Source organism: Phoenix dactylifera, chromosome 14 (assembly GCF_009389715.1).
Source record: "Phoenix dactylifera cultivar Barhee BC4 chromosome 14, palm_55x_up_171113_PBpolish2nd_filt_p, whole genome shotgun sequence".
Taxonomy (NCBI): domain Eukaryota; kingdom Viridiplantae; phylum Streptophyta; class Magnoliopsida; order Arecales; family Arecaceae; genus Phoenix; species Phoenix dactylifera.
Genome location: NC_052405.1, coordinates 5,133,297 through 5,156,828, shown reverse-complemented (window position 1 = coordinate 5,156,828; position 23,532 = coordinate 5,133,297). Strand labels below are relative to the sequence as shown.

Sequence of the window (23,532 nt, the reverse complement as noted above, 5' to 3'; positions counted from 1 at the left end):
GCGAACCTGGGGGAAGTGCCAAGGTTATGGAGGCAAGAGCTTCTGATAAGAGAGACATGAGATTTCTCAGGACATCTTCATGTGGCAATGCAGAAGTGCCAGAAGCTTCATTCGTTGATGTGCTGAAGAAGCCTGCTTCATCAGAAGCTGTTGCTGCTTCAGGAGCACCAGGATCTGCCGATGCTGGTCCAGGCAGGAGTGGCAAGAAGAAAGGTAAGAAGGGAAGGCATATTGATCCTTCTCTTCTTGGCTTTAAGGTTCATAGCAACCGCATCATGATGGGCGAGATCCAACGCCTCGGTGATTAAGTATCTTTATGTATATTCTACACTCTACATCTCATGCAGGTTCGTTCGGATTTTTTTTTAGTTTTTTTCTGGATTTTATTTTACATAGAGAATGCCATTTCTTCTCCTCATTCTCAACTGTAAATCAGGGGTTCAATTTTGGAGATTGGTAGAACCCTTTGTGAGCGATCAGATGTCGGTGTTAGAGAGTATATCTCTGTACAGGATACTATCATAACAAAAGTTGGTTCTTTCATTGTTATCATTCATGTTCATTTGCTTGAGCATTTCGAACCTCATCATCTAATAAGTTCTACAGATTGATGTGAGAGTAATCTTAGGGTCACCCTTGGTTTCCAGTTCATGTTCACGAACTAGCCTGTTTATAAGTGACCAAAATTAGTTTCTATCTAAGTTGGACAAGAAAGTGACGTGACAAATTGCAAGTTTGGTTGCCTGAATGCGTTTTTAACATTGCATGCACTCATTCTTGATGAAGTTAAAATAAAATACGAAAATCAAAGGCATACTTAATATTATTTAAAAATATTCTGTAACTTTTAAATAAAAATAGTTTATTAATGAAGTTGTTAAAATGACAGAGAAATATAGTTTTTGCTTTCTTAATTTGTAAGAAAGCAATCAGAAAGTAGAAGTGATGCTTTACATGCCAGAAGAATATTAACTTTCAAGGCTGGCTGACCTATTAGCATGCGAGTCTGCAGTCTTCACGTTCAATAGGCTCTCTGATAGATTCTACCATTCCAACGGGTGAACAGTGAATCGTTGAGATGGGTATGGGACAATTACTCTTTTTCTATGATGTATTTGTAAATATATATTCATAATTTTTTTATAATATAATATAATAAAATTAAAAACTTATCTCCATATATTTAGACAGAGTTATGTTAAGATGCTTCTCAGAGTATCTCTCCAAATGCTTTCTAATCAAAACCAATGAAAGATCTTGTAAAAAGAAATTCAGCAATTTTGGTGATAATATATGATAGTCATGGTGCAAGGAAAATAAACTTTTCTGTTTTAGAGATATCTTGTCTGTTCGTTGAGCTGACAAAAAATGAAAGGTAGAAATATAGCTAGTACAAAAAATATAGCATAAAACATATAATTTGCAACTCTAAACCAGTGATTTTAATCTAAATATTTTAAAATATATGCAATTAAAAAATTTCAGCTAATCTGAATGTTTTTAAATCAAGATCAAACTTATACATGTTATAAAATGGTCATTTTTATTTTTATTTGATGCATGGATAAAATACTTTAAAAAATGAGATATATTATATGGTACAGAGAGGTTTGTAGAAAATCAGATAATTCATCAAAAAATACTAGAAAATCATATATGAAGTCACCATATGCTCTTTAACACCATACAAAATAGCTCTCTTAATCTGATCCTTAATGTATAGACTAATAGATCGCATGATTTTTGGTGTATAAGTAGTTTAGAAATAGCAATTCAATAGCTCGGAGCATTGATGTATGACCCACAACCTTTAATTTTAAAAATGCTGCAACTCTAAATTGGAGCCTGATGGAGTGCTTTAGGGGACATTGCTACATTGTGGTGCAGCTCATGGTAATGTTGAGCTGGCTGGGACAGTGACCTTCACCTTGTCGACTCGAACCTTTCTATGACGGGAACAATGTCCTTGTGTCAAACACATGCTTCTACGGGACGATAGGATGATGTGGCCAAGGTGAGGAGATTCATCAAGGATTGAGGGATACTTTTAGACTGCAGCTTGTAGTTCCATTGAGGTCATCAATGTGGTGAATGAATTTATCGTTGGGTGCAATGCCCATCCTCGGGCTAAACAGATCCATGCTATGATGACATATCCATGAGGTTGAAGGCTGAGGGTCATGTGCCAAAAACCATGTCTTGCTTGACATTAATGAAGAGGATGAGAAAAGCGCTGTGTCATCGTAGCGAGAAGTTGGCTATTGCATTTAGCCTAATTTGTACTGATCATGGTACATCATACTGGCCCAAACCGAATAATACGAGGCATACCATACCGTACAAGTTTAGTACCGGTATCCAGTATGGTTGGCGTACTAACACTCGGTAAAAATTTATACCGTACCGACACTTAGACGGTGAACTTTGGCACAGGTCTTCACAAGATTGAGAGTCATGAAAAATCTTTGAGCATTTGAGGACTGTCATCTAGCCATGAAGTTGATCTCAAAGTTCTATGGTTGCAAGATAATTGTAATGAATGCAATTTCGAGGATGCAATGTGCTCTTGTGGCGATCACTGCTAATGAATACATTGCTCCTGATTTTGTGCTTTGAATGCCTGTTTCTTGTAGATCTTTTGCAACTGGTTGTGTATGTCAAGCAGAAGCAGGTGAAGCAAGAGGATGAAACAAGAACTCAGAACTTCGACCGGATAAAACAATCTCAAAGAACGGATACTCAAATTCCTCCAAAGTAAACTTAGTAGGCATTGTTGCTCGCTCAAATTCATGAATAAAGAATACAAACAGAATGCATTTACCAGGTATGCGATAATATACATGTGGCTCATACAATAATGTCAAACAGAACCTCTAACCAGAACTTGTCCTTCCAAGTTAGTGGCAAGCTCTTAATATATATACGTCTCGGTCGGCAGACAAGATTCAGCTAAAATTATCTCTATACAAGCTATCTACTTGGTGCTTGTCTCCACTTAGCCACATAGTGGATGCTTAGGGACAAATTGGCCACACCGGAGGTGAGCACTGTTCCCATCTATTAGATGCTAACACAAACAAACTATTTGAGCAGCAAATTCTTTGCTTGTCATTGAAAGAATCACCATTATATCTATGAATAAAGTTTTTTGATAAATATTTTAGATACTCTAGGATCATGCCCATAAACATCACCGTCCAGTCCTGTCCCAACTATTTGGCATCATCTTCAAAAATCCTTATTGGTGACATTGTTATCAAGGCAACCTCCGTTGTCGCCACAAATCTTTCCAAATCCCTTCTCAGAACCTTCTCTCTTAGATGGTCTGTTGTAATGATGGATATCTTATTCAATAACACTATCCATAAGCAAACAATAGATGATAAATTCTGACAAGCATTCACCAATAATCTGAGCAAGAACAAGACCCCCCAACGAAATGGTGAAAGCGGTTGCAGTCCCTCACTATCACTTGCCTATCATAATGCTTCGAAGCCAGCTTCAAGAACTGATGACAATCATCGCAAACACGTAGGTTCTTAAATATCCGAATGGTAGTTCCCTTATCCGTGCTTATTAGTCCATAAGCAAGAGCCAATTTCTCACTATGATGGAGGAGTACTTGCTCCCTTCCATCATTATCCATATCATGCAACGCAGAAGAAGTGCATGGCACATATCCCTCCCTCTTCAATCTCACAGCCATTTGGTCCAGCATTTCATGTATTGCTTTGCAATGACGATGATGCTTGTCTCCAGCTAAGAATTCATGAACTCCATTGCTCACCTCGATTGAACTGCACCCAAGCTTCTTTACAACTCCCTTCTCCTTCATCATCCTCCTTATTTTTGCTGCATCTTCCCACCTATTAGCTTTAGAATACATGTTAGACAGCACAACGTAGTTTGCACAACTTTGAGGCTCCAACTCTATGAGATGGAATGCCACCTCCTCTGCTAACTTCACATTCCCATGGATTTTACAAGCGCTGAGCAAAGATGCCCACACCATGGGAGGAGGTTCCATTGGCATGCCCAAAATCAAGTCATGAGCCTCTTCCAGATGTCCAGCTCGGCCAAGCAAATCCACCATACACCCAAAATGTTCCACCTTTGGCATCAATTTGAACTGCGCCATCATCATGTTGAAGTATTTCAACCCAAACTCCACCAACCCGCCATGAGCGCAAGCCCTCAAGATCCCCATAAAGGTAACATCATTCGGCCAAATCCCTTCACTTCTCATAAAATCAAAGACCTGAAATGCCTCTTGTGCTCTCCCATGCATCGCAAAGACCTCGATCATTGTACTGCACAAAAATGCATCCCTTTTCATTGCATGGTCGAAAACTTTTCGAGCATCCTCCAAACTGCCACACCTGCCATACATGTCAACAAGTGCAGCAGTCACATAGAGATCCATCTTTATCCTTTGCTTCTGAATGTAGGCATGAACCCATTGTCCAAGATCCAATGCCCCCAGATGAGCACAGGCTGGTAACACCGCGACGACGGTAACCTCATTGGGCTTCATGTCCGTAGCTTGCATCATCCTGAACAAGTCCAAAGTCTCAGAGAAGAGCCCACAGTGGAAGTAGCAACCAATCACTGCATTCCAAGACACCACATTTCTCTCCGGCATCAAATCAAACAACTCCCTCGCAGCAACAAAGTCGCCAGCTTTAGCATGCCCAGAGATCATCGCATTCCAGGAGACGATGTTTCTCTCAGGCATCTCATCGAAAAGCCTCCTTGCAGCCCGAACATCACCCATCTTGCAGTACAAATCGAGAATGGTATTCCAAGAAGACACATTTCTCTCGGGCATTCGATCAAAGAGGTCTCGGGCGAGCTCGAACTCGCCGCACTTCACGTGGCCGGCTATCATGGTATTGTAGCAAATGGCGTCGCGGCCGTCGGTCCGGTCGAAGACGCGGCGGGCGAAATCGGGATGGCCGCAGGAGCAGTAGGCGCCGACGAGGGCAGTACGGAGGGGGAGGCGGGTGTCCAGGCCGGACTTGACGGCGAGGCCGTGGGCTTCGAGGGCGGTGGCGAGGGAGGGGAAGGCAGCGGCAGAGCGGAGGACGGCAGGGAGGGTGAAGGGGTCGGGGGGGACGGAGCGGGCGCGCATGAGGGCGTAGGCGCGGAGGGCGTCGAGGTGGGCGCCGGAGAGGGCGAAGGCCTTGATGAGCGTGTTGTAGGAGAAGGGAGGGGAGGGGTCGGGAAGGGAGCGGAGGAGGCGGCGGAGCTCGTCGGTGGTGGCGCCGGAGAGGGAAGAGGCGCGGAAGCGGCGGTCGCGGCCGCCGACGCCGCCGGATTTGAGGGTTTGGGAGGACTTCTGGGGCCATTGCTCGGCGGGGACGACGGTTGGGGACGGGAGAAGGGAGATGGAGGAAGCCATGGCGGTGTTCGCTGGGTTCAGTGTTAGCTGTAACTCTCCCTTTCTAGCTTTTTTCTTCTTGGTTACAACTTGCTCTAGCTACATTTTTATCATTGCATCCTTCTATTTGAAAAGGATTTAAAACTTAGTAATAAAGATGAAATTGATCTTTTTAGTGGGAGCAATATAGTAGAAGATATCAAAATCAAGATTTATAAAATATGATGTTTTTTTGTGTAAAAATGGAGGAGAAAATATGATTGCACAACTTTTTGCTAAAAATACTCAATTAGCTACAAGTGAATCTATTTGTCTAAAGGGCACTCCTCTTTTTGTCTTGAATCAATTATTAGAAGACAATGTAATTGCTGTTGTAATTTCATATAATTATCACTTTTGGATCAAAGCCAAAGAGAAATCAAACTGGATGGTGAAAATCAGAATTCAAAGTCTCGAATAAAATATGATTCAATCTATAAAATTTTATTACCTAAGTTGTCATAACTCAATACAAAAATTTGAAATCCCAACCTTAATTCAAAACAATTTATTGACTTACTTACTAAATCAACTTTCTATTAGAAAATTTGCTATAAATCAACCAGCGAATATTAGTTTGGATGGTGTGACCTCTCGCCTCTTATATGAGAGATCAAGAGTTCAATTTTGGATGGTGTAGATGAATAGAATTTTAGTCAATTTGGGTTCCACCAAAAGGCTCCACCTATCATGTATATATATATATATATATATATATATATATATATATATATATATATCAAAAAAAGATAATATGATTTAAAAGGTACCATGTTACAATAACCAAGTGTTTTGAAAAATAATTTGCTTAATATTTTTGGTATCAGAAAACCTAAGTTATAAGATCATCTATGTAAAGCATTTGCAATGCATGATTATACCATTTGAAAAAAATATAAATATCAAAGGAAAAACAATAAAGTTGTAAAAGAATTATATCTAACCATGATTTGTACTATCTAATAAAGAAAATTGACATTCTAATAATAACAAATCTTGTTTAATATGGTTAATAATGTAAATTAGTAGAATTTGAAGTTAGTTTAGATGATATTATCTTAACTAGGATGGCACCCATGCTGCTCTGAAACAAATATGCAATGGTCTCTCATCATGCACACATAGATATCTTTTAAGAAGAAATGATAAGTGGTTTTAGAGTCTTGCTAGGGCTTAATAAGGAAGCAAATCGTGATCTCAGTTCCACGTTATAAGTACTTTTGATTTAGGTGCCGGATTCAAAGATGGGCCTGAGTTTGACCGTATATAATGTAAAGTATCGTAGTAAAAGAATGAGGTAGCTTAACTTATGGTTTTTTAGGACTTTAAGAGAGCTATTTTAACAAAGAAAAAGAAGGAATTGGGGTTAAAAAATAAATAATTTAAATAATTTTTGTTATGAAGTAGTTTCGAGATAATAGATCATATCAAACAGCTTGGATGCGAGACTCCGATTGTCTGATCATAGAGGATATAAATATCAATAGATAGATAGATAGGTATCATTCTATTCCAAAAAGATATCGAATATAGATAGTCAGTGGTGATTCATAAATCCTATTTCTTTTGATATGGTTTTGTATCCACTTACCCATGTCTAGAAGCTCCAAGATCCGCGCGAATCCATCATCATATTGCTTACCTATGTTGGAAGACAAATGTTGTTACTTAAGATTTGGCTTTAAAGATTTTGTCTCAAGGCAATCTTAGGTTAAAGATGGTGTTATCTACCTCCAAAGTGAAGCTATTATTACTTCGCCTCCTGCTGTGAACTTGCGCATCTGTCACATTACCTTCTGGTTATTTCATCCTTGTCCAAAGCATTCTTTGATTATTAAGGAAATGATTAAAGGGCTTATTCGCAAACTAATCGATCTTTTGCAGTTCTTGGTGGCAATTGCTTCAGCTTGTTATCTTGAGTGTTTATTCCTCAAAATATTGTTGTTTACTCATGCTTAAAATTCTATACATACCAAATATCCCTCCCTCTTTCTTTTGTAATAATTACTTCAATTTTGTTCAATATTTCTAGGAGTGTTCGAAGAGTTGCATCGCCGTTCTGCCCATAATCCACTCCAAATCGGATGATGAAACATGTATCTGACTTGCAATAAGAGAGACAGCTTCCTTTGCCTCTTTATAGCCGCACTCTGAAGCCACATAGGGGAAATCGCTGCAGCAATATATATACATGAAAGTGAATGAGCTACCAAAAATAAAAAAGAGTTCTAAAGCATAGAATTTCCGATTTTAGCCTGTTTGGATGTATGAATCATCGCAAAATTCTGTTAATGGGCGAAAGCTAAAGCAAGGCTAGATGTTATAAGGAAACATGTTGGATTTGTTTAATTCTAAAATCATTAAAACATGAAACTGAAAATTTGTAATTTAAGCAGAATTTCTTGATCCACTATTTTCACGTCATTTTCCTTTATTATCCCTTTTTAGTTTTGCAACTAAATATCTCCTACTAAGAAATGGAATATCTGAAAATTCTGAAATAATAAATTAAGGAAATAAATTAGTAACATGACGGAGAGCTCCAAATGTAGCCTGCATGATCTAATCACCAATATAAACTACAAACTTAGGTCCTGGGAGAAATGGAAATACCTTCCCCACATGACTCGGTTCGCCCCATAGCTGGAGATCACTTGGGAAAGAAGTTCTCCAGTATCTTCATATGGATATGGTTTTCTTGACAAGCGGAAAAGGGCACTGAACTTCACGTAAACCTGTTGAAAACGAAGAACATATGTATGCATTTTGTGAAAAAAACCAAATTATAGGTTTATGGAAGAAGTTTATGAAGATCAGTTCTGGTGGTTTGAGAGTATGAGGTGAAAAAAAATACAAGCAGTACCTACATTATGTCCAACAGGAACCTAGGCTCATTGGAAAAGCATAGTTTGAGAACTATGATAAAAAACAAAGAATTTGAGACAAGAAAAATTTTACAGCAAGGTATATATAGAGGAACAAGATAACAACTGTAAGTGTCAGTCACCACTGTGAAGCTATTCAGCAATTGCTGTGGCCATCGCTCGTTTTCATTTTCCTTTCTTTTCTATTCCTTGTTTTCTTCTTTTACTGGGGATATTTTAGAAATCATGACATTAGTTGACTTAGACCTAATTTACTAGTATTTTAAAAATTAGGCAGTTTATTCTTCCAATGGCTCCGCAACAAACTGAACTATGTGTTTTGAGGATAAAATTGTACCAACGATGATCAGTAATCACTTGATTATTGTTTATCTAAAAATAAGGAGGCTCCACATCTTTGTTTTATGTAGGGTTTACATGCCCTATTACCACATGGTGAGTGGTTTACTATATTTTACTTTGAAATCTAACAGAGTGCAACTACATCTATGCCAAGACTGCAATCCTATTTTGGCAAAGGAATGCATAGGAAATTAGTCTTTCTTTGATAAGGAAAGGCATAGAATTTGAAGTTAACATCACCAAGCAAGACACCGCATATGCTACTGCAACAAGCAGAGGTAATCCACTTACTAAGCTTCAACCATAAGTGTAGGCCTTTTTTTTCAGAAAGATCCAAAGCATTACCTGTGGGAATCTGGAAAGATTTAGCAGTGCAGAGAAGGTTTCTCGTTCTCCATCATTTCTGTTATATAACACATACCATTAATAAAGCACTTATAAAGTGTATTAATGATTGAAGACCAATTATCTCTAGAAAATTTACGAAAATGAGCTTACACTGGTGGTTTGCAGAAAGCCATGTGATCAAGTAACACAACAGTTGAAGGATAGGTTGTGCATAGCTCCTCTATTTCTGAAATGTGTAAACTAAGACCCTGCAGAAAACCTTCATTACATGAAGAAACATCATCATGGTACTTTATATTTTCGATTAACCTGATGGATTAGGTGTAAATGAAAGCATCTGCAAATTTGGACTTTATCAGTGTAGTAGATACTGCAACAGGTTCCATCACCAGAATTCCACCATATCAACCTTCCGCAAATAGTTGCTTGGTAAAGTTAAGAGTTATTGCAAAATAAAACCAAGTGCAAATGCAAAAAATTGGTGATTACAGATGGATAGTAGTGATTGCTGCAGGAATCCTATAATCAGACAGTAACAATTCAAAGTTATTTAACAATATAATGACTTCACATCGTTTTAAAGAAAGATATCTGCATATTTCATCATTTTCTGCTTCCACATTGAGATCTGTAAGAATGTAAATTGTCACCTTTGATTGCCCATGCATGAACTAGAAAGCATAAGAAAAATGAGTAGGTAATACTACCTTCATACACATAATTCCAACTGGTATGCCAAGTTCTCCTGCTTTCGAAAACATTGCTTTACCAATTTCATTTGTTATCTGGTAAGATCAGGAGAATTAGTTTGCTGCTACAATTGAGAGAGGGGATGGTCCAAAATTAAATGGACATAGAGGTGCTCTGGGGCTCAATGTCATGCTAAATAACCAAATGGAAGCAGTCAGCATACCTTTTGACCAGAAGGCCATAAATATGGGTTGAAACGAACAGCACAATATCCATCCTAGTGAAGAGAAGAACCAGACAGTCAATAAACGTTCTGGTTTCAATTCTGTGATAATGAAAAGATAATTTTCTCAATGACCTTCAGAACTAGATCTTCAAGCTGCTTAATCCCACTTCCATCTTCCGCGGGATTTGCAAGACAACAACCAATGAATTTTGATGGCTGCCTCTTCAAAACACTATCAGATCAAAACACGTATGGTGAGGCAAATGGGTTGAAAGAGGAGAATGCCTTCCTGTTGGTAAGGTAATAGATGGAAAAAGAATATTGGCTAAAGAACAGTAAATCTGAAAGAATTTTAAATCAAATGAAATAAGTTATTAATGCTACAGTATCATGTTTTCCTTCCTTATAGTGTGTCCATATGTTGAATTTGCAAGATTACATGATTATGAATAGAATAAACAGGAATACAATTTAGCTGTATCTGAGAATGAGGTACTAACCTAGTTACTAAAGAATGGTCAAACATATGATTTATGGGCTGCACGATGAGAGCACCATCCACTCCTGCTTCCGACATACACTGAAGTAAAAAAGAGACAAAATGATTCTGTTGTTTAGCATTACTGCATTTGTGCATATTAATGTTTTATCATGTTCATGAATAGATTCAATATGCAAGTACAAGATTCAGAAAATTTGTTATTGAAAGAACATATATTAATATAGGCATCTTGTTGGGAATGTTATGTAGATGCCGGGGTATATAAGGGAAAACATAAGCACGATGATGTAAATCATAAAGTGTGCGCGCGCATGGCCCCCTACATAAGAAACAAAAAATGAAAAGAATAATACCACCAAGAAATAAAAAGACTGAACCTCATAAAAAACTGGATTGCGTACCTGCCTGCATTCCCTTAAGGGTTTTTCGAATATTACTATTTTCTGTTTCTTGCTTATATTATAAAAAAAGAAGTCCTGTTCCATGTAGTATTATAATTTCCAAATCCTCCTTGTACACACAAAACTGAAGGCAGTTCTGCTATCAATAATGAAAGGCTTCATGAATTATTCTCAGGCTATCTAAACATAGTCTACCTTCTGAGAAGAGCCCCATGTACAAGGAGATAATGAATATTAGATTTGTTTTCGTTTCTCTCTCATTATAATTACAAATTTTTCATGATCAAACTTACTATGATGTCCTTGGCACCAGACCTTTTGAGACTGCAGGAAATTATAGCCATAGTTCCACTTTATCCACCTCTATTTTGAAATCATTCTGCCCCAAATGATTTTTTTCTTTGATTACTTCTTACAAACATTACTATGAATCTATATATGACATATTCGTTATTTACCAGGATATGTGACAAAGATCAAAGATCTGTTACTCGTTATATGCGATGTGTAAGCAAGAACCCACGGGTTTGAGGTTCTGAAAATAGGTGGGTCTCTTTAATGGGTATCATCTTACCCAGAAGACCTGTTTACTTTCAGTCTTGTCGAACAAGTGGTCATTGGTGAATGAATTATTTTTGAACAGTTAACAATAATGGGATAGGCAAGTCTGTCGCTCCTCCCAATAATGAAGGACATATACAAAAGGTAAAGGGTGCTAGTCATCTCCTAGAAATCAACTTCCCACATGATCCTCTCCTGCAAGAATTCCCCATTTTTAAGAATCGATTCCATCAATTGGCATGAGAACTTGAGAAGGGTAACCTGGAAAGTCTGAATCTCCATTGGATCCCAAGCATTTTATACATGCAAATATCTATCTAAGAAGACCGTAAACTTGATCAGGCCTCTGCAGCAAAAGAAGAGAATGGCATCATTTACATCTTATTTAGACTAAATGTCTAAGCATCAAGTGTTGGATTGCCAGTAATGTGTGGATCGTTGAGACATTTCTGTCCTTCGATGGAGGTCTAGTACAAAACATGTTGAAGAAAGTATGAACTCTTTCAGATGATGAGAGAATAAAGAGCATGATCAAGAACTTTAATACTCCTTTCCCTGCACCCTATACAGCAATTTCAGCATCTAATGTTTGTTATGCGTTATATCCCACAACATCCTAGAGATTCAAAAAAAGAATTCACCTGATAACTCAGACAAGGTCCATATTGGCGAAAAAGACTAAATTAATGTCTAGAAATCCTCAGGCAACCATGTAATTTTAAAGGGTTTTCACTAAATGTTTGCTTAACTTCAAAAAATGTCCATATATTCAAATATATGTGCTCAAAGGTGCCGATACATGAACTTCCAACCGAAACACACTCCTATAATTACCAAAGAGATCTTTAGGTTGGAATTTGCCCTAATATCTGCTGTTCTTCATCTAATCATCCAAAAAAACCAAAATATAGATTACATTTGATTTCCTTGAGAAGTTAATGAAAACAACGAAGGAAAGAACCAATATAGAGAGATAGGAAGGCGTTTACATGAGTTATGAAACAATTGCCTCCATAGGATAGCTAAAAGAGAGGCCTTTAGGCTAGAAATTGTTCAATTGCGTAACAATTATTCCTGAAAAAATTATTATACCCACAATTTAATAAAACTAAATAAAATTTAATTACCTTGAGCAAGAAATCAGCGTCTCCAGGGATCGAAGGCTCCTGGCCCGGAAAATAAGGATACTTCTCTGCAGATTAATTAGAGAAAAAAAAGGACAGAGAAGTGGACATGAGCTTTATCTAGTCTCTACACGTTGGGACTTTGAGAGATTATATGGCATCACCTCTTGGGGAGAAGCCCAGACATGGAGATGGGAGTCCACAATCTTCAGGGAAGGAGAGGAAGAAGGAGTAATAGATTGTGACGAGGAGTGTATGGTTTTGGAAGCCATACTCATGGTGGATGAGAGCTTCTTGGAGGAGAAGAGGAGCGTTCGTGAGATGAAGTAGGAAGTCGTAGCAATGGCCATGGGAGTTCCTTATGTAATGCTACCCTGTATTCTCTGTGGTTCCCCTGCCGCTGCACCAGGCAGTTTTGTGGTGGACCATGATACATTGTAGACCGTCCATTTGATGGACCCAGGCGCCGGTAAATTGGGCTGCATCTGCACCAAGCTTGATCCAGATCCAATCTTATAATGTCCGGGATTAAGAGGCCGGACACAGATATCTTAAGTGGCCCTTTTTTTTTTAATTTATTTTAAATACAACCACGTCTAACACAAAATGTACATAAGTGCAACCAACAAAATCGAGAAAGAGACTCTGATGAAGAAAAGAAGGGATAGCCGTTTGGTTCTCCCAAAGAAAACTTCCAGAATGATGAGCCGCAAAAGATACTATCTAATCGGTCGCACTTTTTGCCTTCCGGTAAACATGTATTGCCCAAAAAAATCACACTCTTTCACTAGTCTCTGAATGTCGTGAAGCAATGATTGCTCGCCCATATTACTATATCAACTTCAAGCCCACTTGATCACTATAGCCGAGTTTTCTGTAAGGTAAATATAGTTCGTACCTAGAACATTTCTTACATAAGAGATGCCTTCCTATGCAGCTCTAAGCTCGACACCAATAACAGAGGTGTCGAAGATCTGCCGTCCTTCGATCGTCACAAGTCTAGTATTATAATTTTTGATAATAAAGTTCACAGTCTTACTATTTTCTTTTTTAGCAATACTGCCCTCAAAATTTATTCTAAGAAAACTCGGAGGTGGAGGCTTCTAGCCTGCACTTTTGGAGTAGCTTAATGGGCTCAGCCCAGCTTTCCCAACAGACCTAGATGGACCGAGCCGGCGGTCCATTATCACTCAAGTCTCACGCAGTGCTTCCGTAGAAAGAGAATAACGCTATAAATTCGACCCATCCATCGATTCCATTCCAAAAGCATGGGCAATGGCCGAGTGCACATAGAGAGAAAAAGGAAAGAAAATTAGAGCGAGAGGAAGAGGAGAGAATGGAGGAAGGGAACAACAGCACCAACAATCCGATGGCGCAGCACCAGCAGCTCCTCCTCCAGCAGCACCAGCAGCAGCTCTTCCTCATGCAGCAGCAGTTCCAACAACACCATCAACACCAACTCCAGCAGCAGCAGCAGCAGCAGCAGCAGCAGCAGCAGCAGCTGCCACAATCCCATCCCATCCAAGCCCAGCAGCAGCCATCGAGCACGGCTCAGCAGCCAGCGCTCAGCCTCCAGCAACAACACCATCTCCAGCAGCAGCAGCAGGCGATCTCTCGGTTCCCCTCCAACATCGACGCCCATCTCCGCGCCCCCGGCCTCCGCTCCCTCCACTTCCGACCCCCGCCTATCAATTCCCTCTCGCATCCTCAGCAGCCGCAGCAGCAGCAGCAGCAGCAGCAGCCGGCGTCTTTGATTTCGAATCTCCACCATGGCCAGCCGCCTCAATCCCAGCAGCAGCAGCAGCAGCCGCCGCCGCCGCAGCAGCAGCAAGCGAGGGCGGGGATTGGGATGGGGATGGGGATTGGGGGAAGGACGGCGGTGGCGAGCCCGGTAGAGGTGGAGATGGCGCAGCAGGACGCCATTAAGGTCTGCAACCCCGATATCAAGCGCCCGTTCGCCTCCATCGAGGACGCCGTCCTCAGGTGCGCTTCCTTCGCTCTTTCTCAAATCTTATACCAGATTTATAGGATCGCGTGATGCTGTTCTTGATCTGATTGATTAACGAGGTTTAGGGTTTGTTTTACTTCTCTGAGATAGTTTTGGAAAGCCTAGGGTTAGGGTTTTTACGGTTATTCTATTGGTGGTTCTTAGATTTTGGGAAATGTGGAATCTGGATTGCCCGAAGTCGAGGAAAGCTATTTGTTTTCGTCTCAGTTGGTTCGTGGTCTTGAGAACTTGGATAGGTGGGAGGATACATTTATGTCATTGCGGCTAGGGGTGGAGGAATTGAAGGTCTCATGTGATATAGAATTAAAAAAGTCAAAGATTGGGAGATTATGAGAAAAGGGACAAATTTTAATCATCATAGAAGAAGAACAATTGAAACTCACTTGTTTACGGTACCTGTTATGATTGTGATGCATCATTAGCTTGTGAAAAATGCAGAATAGAAGTTTTGTTGGCTTCTATAGTCTTATCAAACATCTAAGACCTTTTATGTCATTTTGTGTATCATCGATATGAATTTCATATGCTTGTTCTTGAAATGAAAAGATTACTTATTCTCTCTGACATCATGAGTTGTAGATTGATCATCAAATCAAGTTCGTGGTTACTCCAGGTTCTACAGTACTAACTCTCCCAACATAAAATTTCCAAGTGGTTCTTGATCATGTATATTTTTCTAACTTTTATATTTTCTTCATCATCTGAATGTGCTAGTTGATAGGTTTTATCTAATTAATTTGATTAATATGAAGCTATTTTGTGCTGACACCATCAATCATAAGGCTACAAATTTTGATTTACATGTAATCATTATCCTAGGGGCACTCTTTCCATTATTTTCTCATCCCTAACAAGGTACACAATCTGGATTTTTATGGTGGGTGTGTCCTTCTCTGCCAAAAATACTTATTTATGATCTTCTCTATTTAGGATCTCTCTTGGTCTTGGGGGAGTCTTTAATAATCTTAGATGGACAATAAAAGAGAAGGTAGAGATGCCCACTTGCAGGAGCGAGTGTTTACTCTTGATGCTTCTTTCTTGTTTGCAACTTCTGGGGATTTGCTTTCATAAATAGAGCACCTTTTCGGGATGATATTCTCTAGGAGTACCAACACCTGTTACATCATATAACGCTAGAGCAACTAGGCCTGGAGGAAAATTGGAGTCTGAATCCTGGTGGACTCAAGAGAGATGCCATATCTCACAATGCCGTCAGCTGGATGCCCTCTTGGAAAACATGGTTGATGGAGGCCTCCTGTAGCTGATATAGCACAGGTTTTGTGTGCAAAAGACAGGAGTTATAAGTCAATGAGGGTTCACTCTGTAGCCAAATGATAACAATATTAGAATGGCTATGTATAGTTTAGTAGGGTGGCAGCTAGCATGTATGAGATATCTATCCATGCTATATACAATTCAACTGAAGGTACCATAAACCCCCAAGAGAGGCATACAAGCAGCAGCTAAGAGGGGGCCTCCCTATCACATACCACAAATCCGGCTGCCGCCATATCTGGTGCCCTACGAGCTCCATCAAAATTGTTTTCAGACAGCCTGATGGAGGGGGTGATGATTGAACTAGTGCAGGATGAATAAGATTATGGGAAGTGAGCCATGTTATTCACCACTGGTTTCTGTCAGCAATACACCCAAATTGTGAACATGAAAACATTCCTTGGCATTGAATAATCCTGACCTGAATAATCTGTCTACTGAAGACCTGGTTCTCTGGAAGATAATCTTGTTACGAGTTTCCCACAGCAGCCACAAAACAAAAACAACCTCAATATGCTCCACGGAGCTCCATCAATAAAGCATGTCACTAGATGATGAATTTCCAGTTCAATATTCATCATGCAGCTTCAGAATGTTTTGAAGAGATAATCAATCCTGTTCGTTAACAGGATTTTGTATTAATTTAGCTTCATATCTTGTATTAATTTAGCTTCATATCTTGTACTTTGTTCATGATGGTAATGCATGTGCATTCTTGTTATTGAAATCTCTTTCCTTATCATCTGGACTTTGTTTGGCCATCAAAGTTTCATGGCGCACACTTTCTTCCCAACCTTAAATTTGCCACCAACTTAGAGGGTTGAGGTTACATTAAGAGTTTGTAACAAACCAGAATTTCATCCAAAATGGTTAGCTGGAAGGTATTATTTAGATTTCTTGATTCTGTATATGTACCTAAGATCTACCTAGCGAATAATCTATGGGGGACTAAACACACGCCCGCACGGATCCTCACATACTCTCCCCATTTAAGTTCCGACGTCCTGGTCAGGCTAAGGGTTTAAATTTATATAAATTTAAGCACAAGCACCACGATCGGCCCGTGGTCAGCCCCAAGAAATCTGTGCTGCAATGTCTCCTAGTCCAAATAGGTTATAGGCCGGGTCCGCTTTGATACCATTTGTAACAATCCAGGACCTCAACCAAAATGGCTAGTCGGAAGGTATTATTTGGATTCCTTGATCCTATATAAGTACCCAAAGATCTATCCAGTGAATAACCGATGTGGGACTAAACACACGCCTGCACGGGTCCTCACAGAGCCAATCAAGAAAATACTCCAAAACTGGATCATCCCTTGATTCTTAAATGCAGCCAATCATGGGGTAAGGCTCATTTTATTACAATTAGGTAATCTTTTTTTCCTGAAGTTTTTATTCTTCACTTTAATGCATTAGATCTTTCAATAGTAGTTATTGGTCTAAAGCTACAGGAAGAAAAATCCTCAGTACGTCTAACTTGCTTTCATGTTGTTCTGACACAACACTAGATGTCTAGGGATAGAAAATTAAGGAAAAAGTTGCTTAAAAAATCTTGCTATTCAAAAAGCTGTCTTTAGAACCTATATGAGCAACGACCTTTTTATAAGGGTATGGAAGTGGGGCTTGGGGATGCATAGAGATTCTAGGACTTGTGATCGATAAGTTTAATTGTGTAATAAAATCTAAAATTTTGAGGAGTAAATGGATGTGCCTGTGCTAAATTGTCTCTTAGCAGCATATATCTTTTCAAATTTGAAGCTTAAATGGGATAAGACAAAATTGGTAGGGGAAAACAGTGATTAGATTTTCTATTTTTTGGGCTGTGAAAGGTCTAGTAGTTATCTAAGGGTTAAATGAAAGCTCCTCCTGCTATGATATGCTGTGGAAAAATCTGATCATGTTTATAATAGAAGAAAAATATACAAGTAGAAGAAAACAGGGGAAAGACGATAAGTAGGTAACAGCTAGCCCTCGTTCCAATGAAAGGCAAACCTATCTATTTGTTTTTGTCCTTTCAGGACTTTGAGCGGACAAGAAGAGCGAAAAACAACTCGATTTCTCTAAAATATCAAAGCACCATTATGTGATGATAAATGGAAGGAAGAATCAACTCCTAGCGGATTCCTGGTTTTTGCTACATAGGGTTCTCCTAAACCCTACTATTACCCTGGTTTTTCCATTGCCTTGACGTTTAGTCACTTCCAAGATCCCTTTGAATAAGAATAATCCACTGCCTCAATCATCATTTCCACATTTACATTAGTTAGCATATTTCTTGCTCATCTTAATTATAACTTGATGCATTGGCTTATCATATCCTAGCCTTTTCTTTTATTCCTGACACATTTCCTTAAATCTTCTATAACATATGTTTTTTTAACACTGCTTATGTGATTCATCATTTTCTTGACTACCTTGGAAACCTTGAATTCCTCCAATCTGCTTTTAATACGCAAGTCACTAGGTTTTGCTGTAATTATCTCTGTAACAGTGGCATGTTTGCTTCATTTTGACTGGAGTCAATGACATGCGATATTCTTATTATACAAACTTTGGCTGCTAAGACTGCTAAAGTTTCCTCGTGCACCTTAATATAATTTTGAATGAAATTTGATGTGGAAAGTAGAATATTTGAATTTTTATTATTTGCTTTATATTTGGTGAAATTTACTTAACCCTCGAAGATTTAGGATTCCTTGATTTAGGAGCCATATTTGGAGTAATACATGTTTAGGGTCTTATAGATAAATTGATTGTTAATTTGAATTTGAAAACATCATTTTGTATTTGCTTATCTATTTATAAGGATCCATGAAACTTTTTTTTATTAAATAAGTGATGATTTTTTGTATAATTTTTGGTTATTATGAATGATTCAATGAATTAGTTTCTTCATAAAGATCAAGATTCATCGTCTCGGTACCGGACCCGATATTGGTGCCACGCTAGCATTGTGTCGGTATGGTATTTTACGGTATAGGATCCTTTCGGTGTACCGAGTGTTGGTATGCCATCCGTTCTGGATGCCGGTACCAAACGGGTACAATATGGTACATCCTGTATCGCCCAGTTTGGACCGGTATGGCGAACTATGATAAAGATTTTTACACATCTCTGCCAATATCTATCTCTACTTTTATCTCAACTTCTTTTCCTCCATTTATCTCTCTTCCTCCTCTAAGCCTTCCTCTCTCAAACTAATCTGTTTATTACGATTTTCTGCAGTTTACAGTAGCAAGCAGTGATAAAATTTCAAATCTGAACATACTTATCTGCATAGATGCATGACAATTGTTCAATAGTAGAAGTGTGATTTGCATTTATTGTCAATTTCTTTTGTTCCATATGTTGCATGGAAGTTGAGGCTAACATCCGAGATCTGCACCTCATTCTTCCCCCCAATAAGAATTCTATTATCTCTCGGAACATTTAACAATACATGCTTGATTTTAAAATGTTGGAGATGGATTTAGGTGCTCCTTTGGTTTTGCAAATCATATTTTGTGCCACATGGAAAGTTGTTAATCTTGAGCCCAGATTCTTGTGCGGGAGTGATGTAAAGCTCTTATGCAGAATTTTGGGGAATGGCAAGTTAAACTTTGTATATAAGTGAACAAGTTTTCCACTGGATTGGGCCCACTTTCAGTCATGATTCTGAATTCAAGCTTTAGATTTTTAAGAACATTTATTTCCCTTTTTAGGTTTGCTTTTTGTATGTTCTACCCAAGGACCTGTGGATGCATGTGTTGGTCCATATTCATGTTTGAGCACCTTCTGTGTGGCTAGCTTGCATATTCTGAATTCAAGCTTTAGTTTTTTAAGAACTTTTATTTCCCTCTTTAGGTTTGCTTTTTGTAAGTTCTACCTAAGGCCCTGTGCATGCATGTTTTGGCGCATATTCATGTTTGGGCACCTTCTGGGTGGCTAGCTCGCATATAGGTACTTGAACCTACGTGAGCAGCCCTAAACATAAGCAGCCACTTAGGCAGCCTGTGGCTACCTCTTAAAGAACCAGCAGATTATGACAATCATGAGTTTTCTAATTGTTTTTTGACTTTTAAAGCACTTCAAATTTTAGTCCACTAGGATATGCTTATATGTGCATTATTTCATGTGCTTGTCTATATATATGAGCTTTTTCCACCAACCAGTATAATTTGATGGATATTGGTTAATTATAATTTGAGAGAAAATGAGCTTGTAGATTCTGTATTTTTATGAGGTAAGCAAGATATTGCCATTAGATGATGCCTTTCATGCCTGAGTCCATGATGTCTCAACGGCTAATTCCTTTTGTAGCATATTTAGTATCTTTCACCCTTGCAGGCCTTGCCTCTATCTTTCTTTGGGTTGATCTTCTATTTTTTATTGTGCTATATAATGCTATAAATGTAGGGGAAATTTTTCCTAGTAGGGCTACTTGTCTATATTACATCCAGTGCAGAATATTAACTTAATGCAAAAAAATTGAGGTGGAGCTCTTTCAAAATTGATTTGCGTTGGTTATAATGTTGCACAGATGTTTCCAACATACTACATAATGCATGTGTTTTTCTCCAACCAAAAGGCTGAAAAGATTGAAATCTGAAAAAAAAAGTGAATGAAGAAGAGGGAAAAAAATCAGCTTTTGTTGTCTCTTTTACTAGGTTAGCCCATATATGTAAAGGGCCATGCTTACATAAAGCCATAGTCCAAAAATGCCAAATATTAAAAGCCGAGGACCAAAACAAAATAGTAGAAGCCCTGCAGCAACCATAAATGATCACTAGAATACCTCATGACTATGACCTACAGTAGTCAGAAAAACATGTTAATACCTATAGGTCATTAGGATGTTCAATATGTGTGTATAAAGAAAAAAAATTTAAAAATTTAATGGAGGTTCCGGGTTGGGGAGGCCCAGACATACCTTATTTGTGTTAACATTTAGTGCATACCTTATTTGTACATTATGATTATGGTAACCTAATTTGCATGGAATGCACATTGACAGAAATTTGCGGTCTTCATGCCAGCTCGTCACATTTTATCTGAAAATGATGTGGTTGTTTTCTCCATGTCCATTTGGAGCAGAATAAGCATTGGAAGAAAGTAGTTTGTTTTGCATCTAACAATTAATCCTTTTAACCACAAGGTTCAGCTGACAACAGGAACGATATATTTGTGTTACCTCCGCTTAATGTTATGGGGATTGCTTAAGGTGATTTAAAATTTTGGAAGGGGTCCAAGCATGTATACAAGGATATTAATAGAATAAACCAAAGGTAGTAGCAAGATGGTTGAATGCTGAAGTGAATATGTTCTAATAACTTGTAAGGTACATCTATTGTTTGCGGGTGATCAATGAATTATCCTTCTTTTCTCTTTCTTCAAAGATTCCCATGTTTGACAAGAGCTGCAAGGGAAAGGAGTAATCTGGTTCTATATGTCTATAAAAGATAATTGTGACTGCCTGAGACTTACCTTGCTCACACTTATACTGGATTGAGTTTTTGTTTCATGCTGATACTGCTTTGCCTTTCTATTTTGATATTTTTGACTGGTAGCATGCAGCTCTTCTTACTGGTCGCACCTGCTATCTGTAAAATATCTTTCTTACGTCTTATTTTCTCTTTTTCAATCTCATGCAACCATTCAGGCTATTGCCATATCATGTGGTGTCTGATTATGAGGCTGAAGAAGATGACAGGATTCTCGACAGCGACACCACTGGTCAGATTCCTTCTCGGCTTCAGCAATGGGACCACAACATCCTTTCCAAGATTGCAGAGTTCACCAGTACCTTCGAGAAACAAGTCCTTGCCTTCAACATTATGTCGAGGAAGAGAGCCCTTGGAGAATTTAGGTCAGAGGAGAGACTCATGATAGAACAAGCTCTACTGCAAGAGGAGAAGCAAGCCTTGCTGGAGATAAAAGCGGAGATCGAGTCCAGAGAGAAGGCTGGCAGGGAAGCAGCAGTGGCTAAGATGCGGTTGGCAATGGTTCAAGCTGAGCATGCTCGGGCAGAGGCTCAAGCCCATGCTGAGATGATTGCTCGTGCTCCAATGAAGGCAAGTGCTGCTGCATCCCAAGGTGATGAGGGTTCTGGCCATGACACAGGTCAGGAACAGGGGGGGAACATGGAAGAGATTCACGGGTGGGGAAATGCTCAAAGAGATGATGAAGATCCATCAGAAGATTTTCTGAATGATGAGAATGAGCCTGAGAATGGGGAGACAGGGATGCAGAATGAATGGCGAGAAGTTGGGGAATTGGATTTGAACACTAGGTGATATCACTATGTTGAAGATGGCTGCTGTTCTATCCTAGAAAATCCAAAGCCTTTCCTGTTTTCGTTGTTTGCTGAGATGCAAGGTGATCGGCACTTTCTTCAAGCTTATCATAAGCACAAAACCTGGGATGTCATGTATTTGCTGTCTATGACCTTGGATTTGTCTAGTGATGGTTTGTTACATCGCCAAGGAAAAACCAACAGCTTTTTCATGCCAACCGTATGGTAGCAAACTATCAGAATGCAAATGTGCATCAAAAAATGCTTTAATTTGTTGCCTATGATGAGCAGCTATTTTGAGCCCACTACCAATTTCGGTTAGCATGGCAGGTAAGACTGAGCAAGGTTACACCTTGTACATCTCTTCATAATCAAATTTATCTGTTATGATGCAAACAGGTTACATATTTTCTTGGACAATATTGGCAGAAAAAAGGTGCACAATATCATTGTGTTATATTATTTTAGGAGTGCCTTATCATTTCTCTCTTATATCTTGCCCTGTTGAGCATTTGTATCATCTTGGTTGGTAAGGACCTGCCGCATCAGCCATCAAGGCTGTTTCTGGCAGCTGGGAACAAGAAGGTTGCTTTTATTAGACTATTGTGTTTGGTGCACCATTGATTGCACTTTCTGCCTTGTATGATGTGGGAGCAGACCAAAAGCATCTCGTCGATCTCATGTTTGTCCTTTGGATTTGGAATTTCTGACTGTAAGAGATCATGAAATGGAGGTGTTTCCTCTCCCCCAGTCATAAAATTACTGCTGATATTGTCATTCCAGAAAATTGTGTATTATAGTAGGAGTCTTGTCTTTGGTGAGGTCTGATCTGCCCTGGAGAATTTGTAGAACAAAGGTGTAATCGATCAGTCTTCTCTTTGCTATCTTTTGGATTAATACCATAAAATATAGATTTACTCTTCATTTCCTATTTTACTTTGTTGTTGGTTTCCATTGAAAATTTTTTTGTTGCTAATGTGCTGAATACATCATGCCTGATCGACCATAAGTCATTCCATCCATAATTTTTCATTCTAAAATTGTTTTCTTAGAAGCAGAGATGCTTTCATTCTGCCTCTACCACATTCTTCTCGATGTATGTTGTGGCAGGCATATCCCAACTCATCTCTTCGGCAGATTTTTTTTAAAAACTTCTTTACCTTCTTATCTTTTTATTTTTATTTTTCTTTATTTTGTGGGATGTTTTTGAGAAAACAACTTCCAAGTTTCAAATCCATGACCTCCTTCATTTGGAGATGGTCTAATGTGACCAATCATCTGCAATCCAATTTGCAATTTGCTGCTGGTTCTTGAACTCACTTTTTTGCTAATCAAAATGCCACTTACATTCCAAAACCGCATAATCCTTATCCTTGTTATCCATGTTTTGGATGTCGGTGCTATCCTCTTTTGGCCCTTCGTTGCTGCCTTCTTGATTGTGCCGGTATATAGAGTTATAGACCACTTCACCATTTTTT

The 23,532-nt window shown here is 38.9% G+C and overlaps 4 protein-coding genes across 5 annotated transcripts in view; 2 read left to right on the top strand and 2 right to left on the bottom strand.

Moving 5' to 3' along the window:
* Positions 1 to 552, top strand: part of LOC103698013 (protein ESSENTIAL FOR POTEXVIRUS ACCUMULATION 1-like) — a 15,890-nt gene extending 15,338 nt beyond the window's left edge. For both annotated transcript variants that reach the window (XM_008779963.4, XM_008779962.4), the window contains exon 11: positions 1 to 552. This exon is cut by the window's left edge and continues 9 nt beyond it. In XM_008779963.4, coding sequence (XP_008778185.2) covers positions 1 to 308 — 308 coding nt within the window. In that variant the 3' untranslated portion in view covers positions 309 to 552.
* A 2,848-nt stretch (positions 553 to 3,400) lies between these two features.
* Positions 3,401 to 5,401, bottom strand: LOC103698016 (pentatricopeptide repeat-containing protein At3g62890-like). The gene has a single exon (XM_008779966.2). The coding sequence runs from the start codon at positions 5,399 to 5,401 to the stop codon at positions 3,401 to 3,403; it is 2,001 nt and encodes a 666-aa protein (XP_008778188.2).
* Positions 5,402 to 7,306: 1,905 nt separating this feature from the next.
* On the bottom strand, positions 7,307 to 12,883 carry LOC120113014 (4-sulfomuconolactone hydrolase). Its single transcript, XM_039133409.1, has 10 exons — positions 12,662 to 12,883; positions 12,502 to 12,572; positions 10,411 to 10,490; positions 10,043 to 10,142; positions 9,908 to 9,961; positions 9,702 to 9,779; positions 9,145 to 9,242; positions 8,992 to 9,049; positions 8,033 to 8,154; positions 7,307 to 7,592 (listed from the first exon to the last, which is right to left on the bottom strand). The coding sequence occupies exons 1-10, from the start codon at positions 12,846 to 12,848 to the stop codon at positions 7,448 to 7,450; spliced, it is 993 nt and encodes a 330-aa protein (XP_038989337.1). The 5' UTR covers positions 12,849 to 12,883; the 3' UTR covers positions 7,307 to 7,447.
* An 871-nt stretch (positions 12,884 to 13,754) lies between these two features.
* On the top strand, positions 13,755 to 22,652 carry LOC120113013 (putative mediator of RNA polymerase II transcription subunit 15). The gene is made up of 2 exons (XM_039133408.1): positions 13,755 to 14,481; positions 21,422 to 22,652. Exons 1-2 carry the CDS (start codon positions 13,835 to 13,837, stop codon positions 22,053 to 22,055), a joined length of 1,281 nt encoding a protein of 426 aa, XP_038989336.1. The 5' UTR covers positions 13,755 to 13,834; the 3' UTR covers positions 22,056 to 22,652.
* The last annotated feature ends 880 nt before the right edge of the window (positions 22,653 to 23,532 follow it).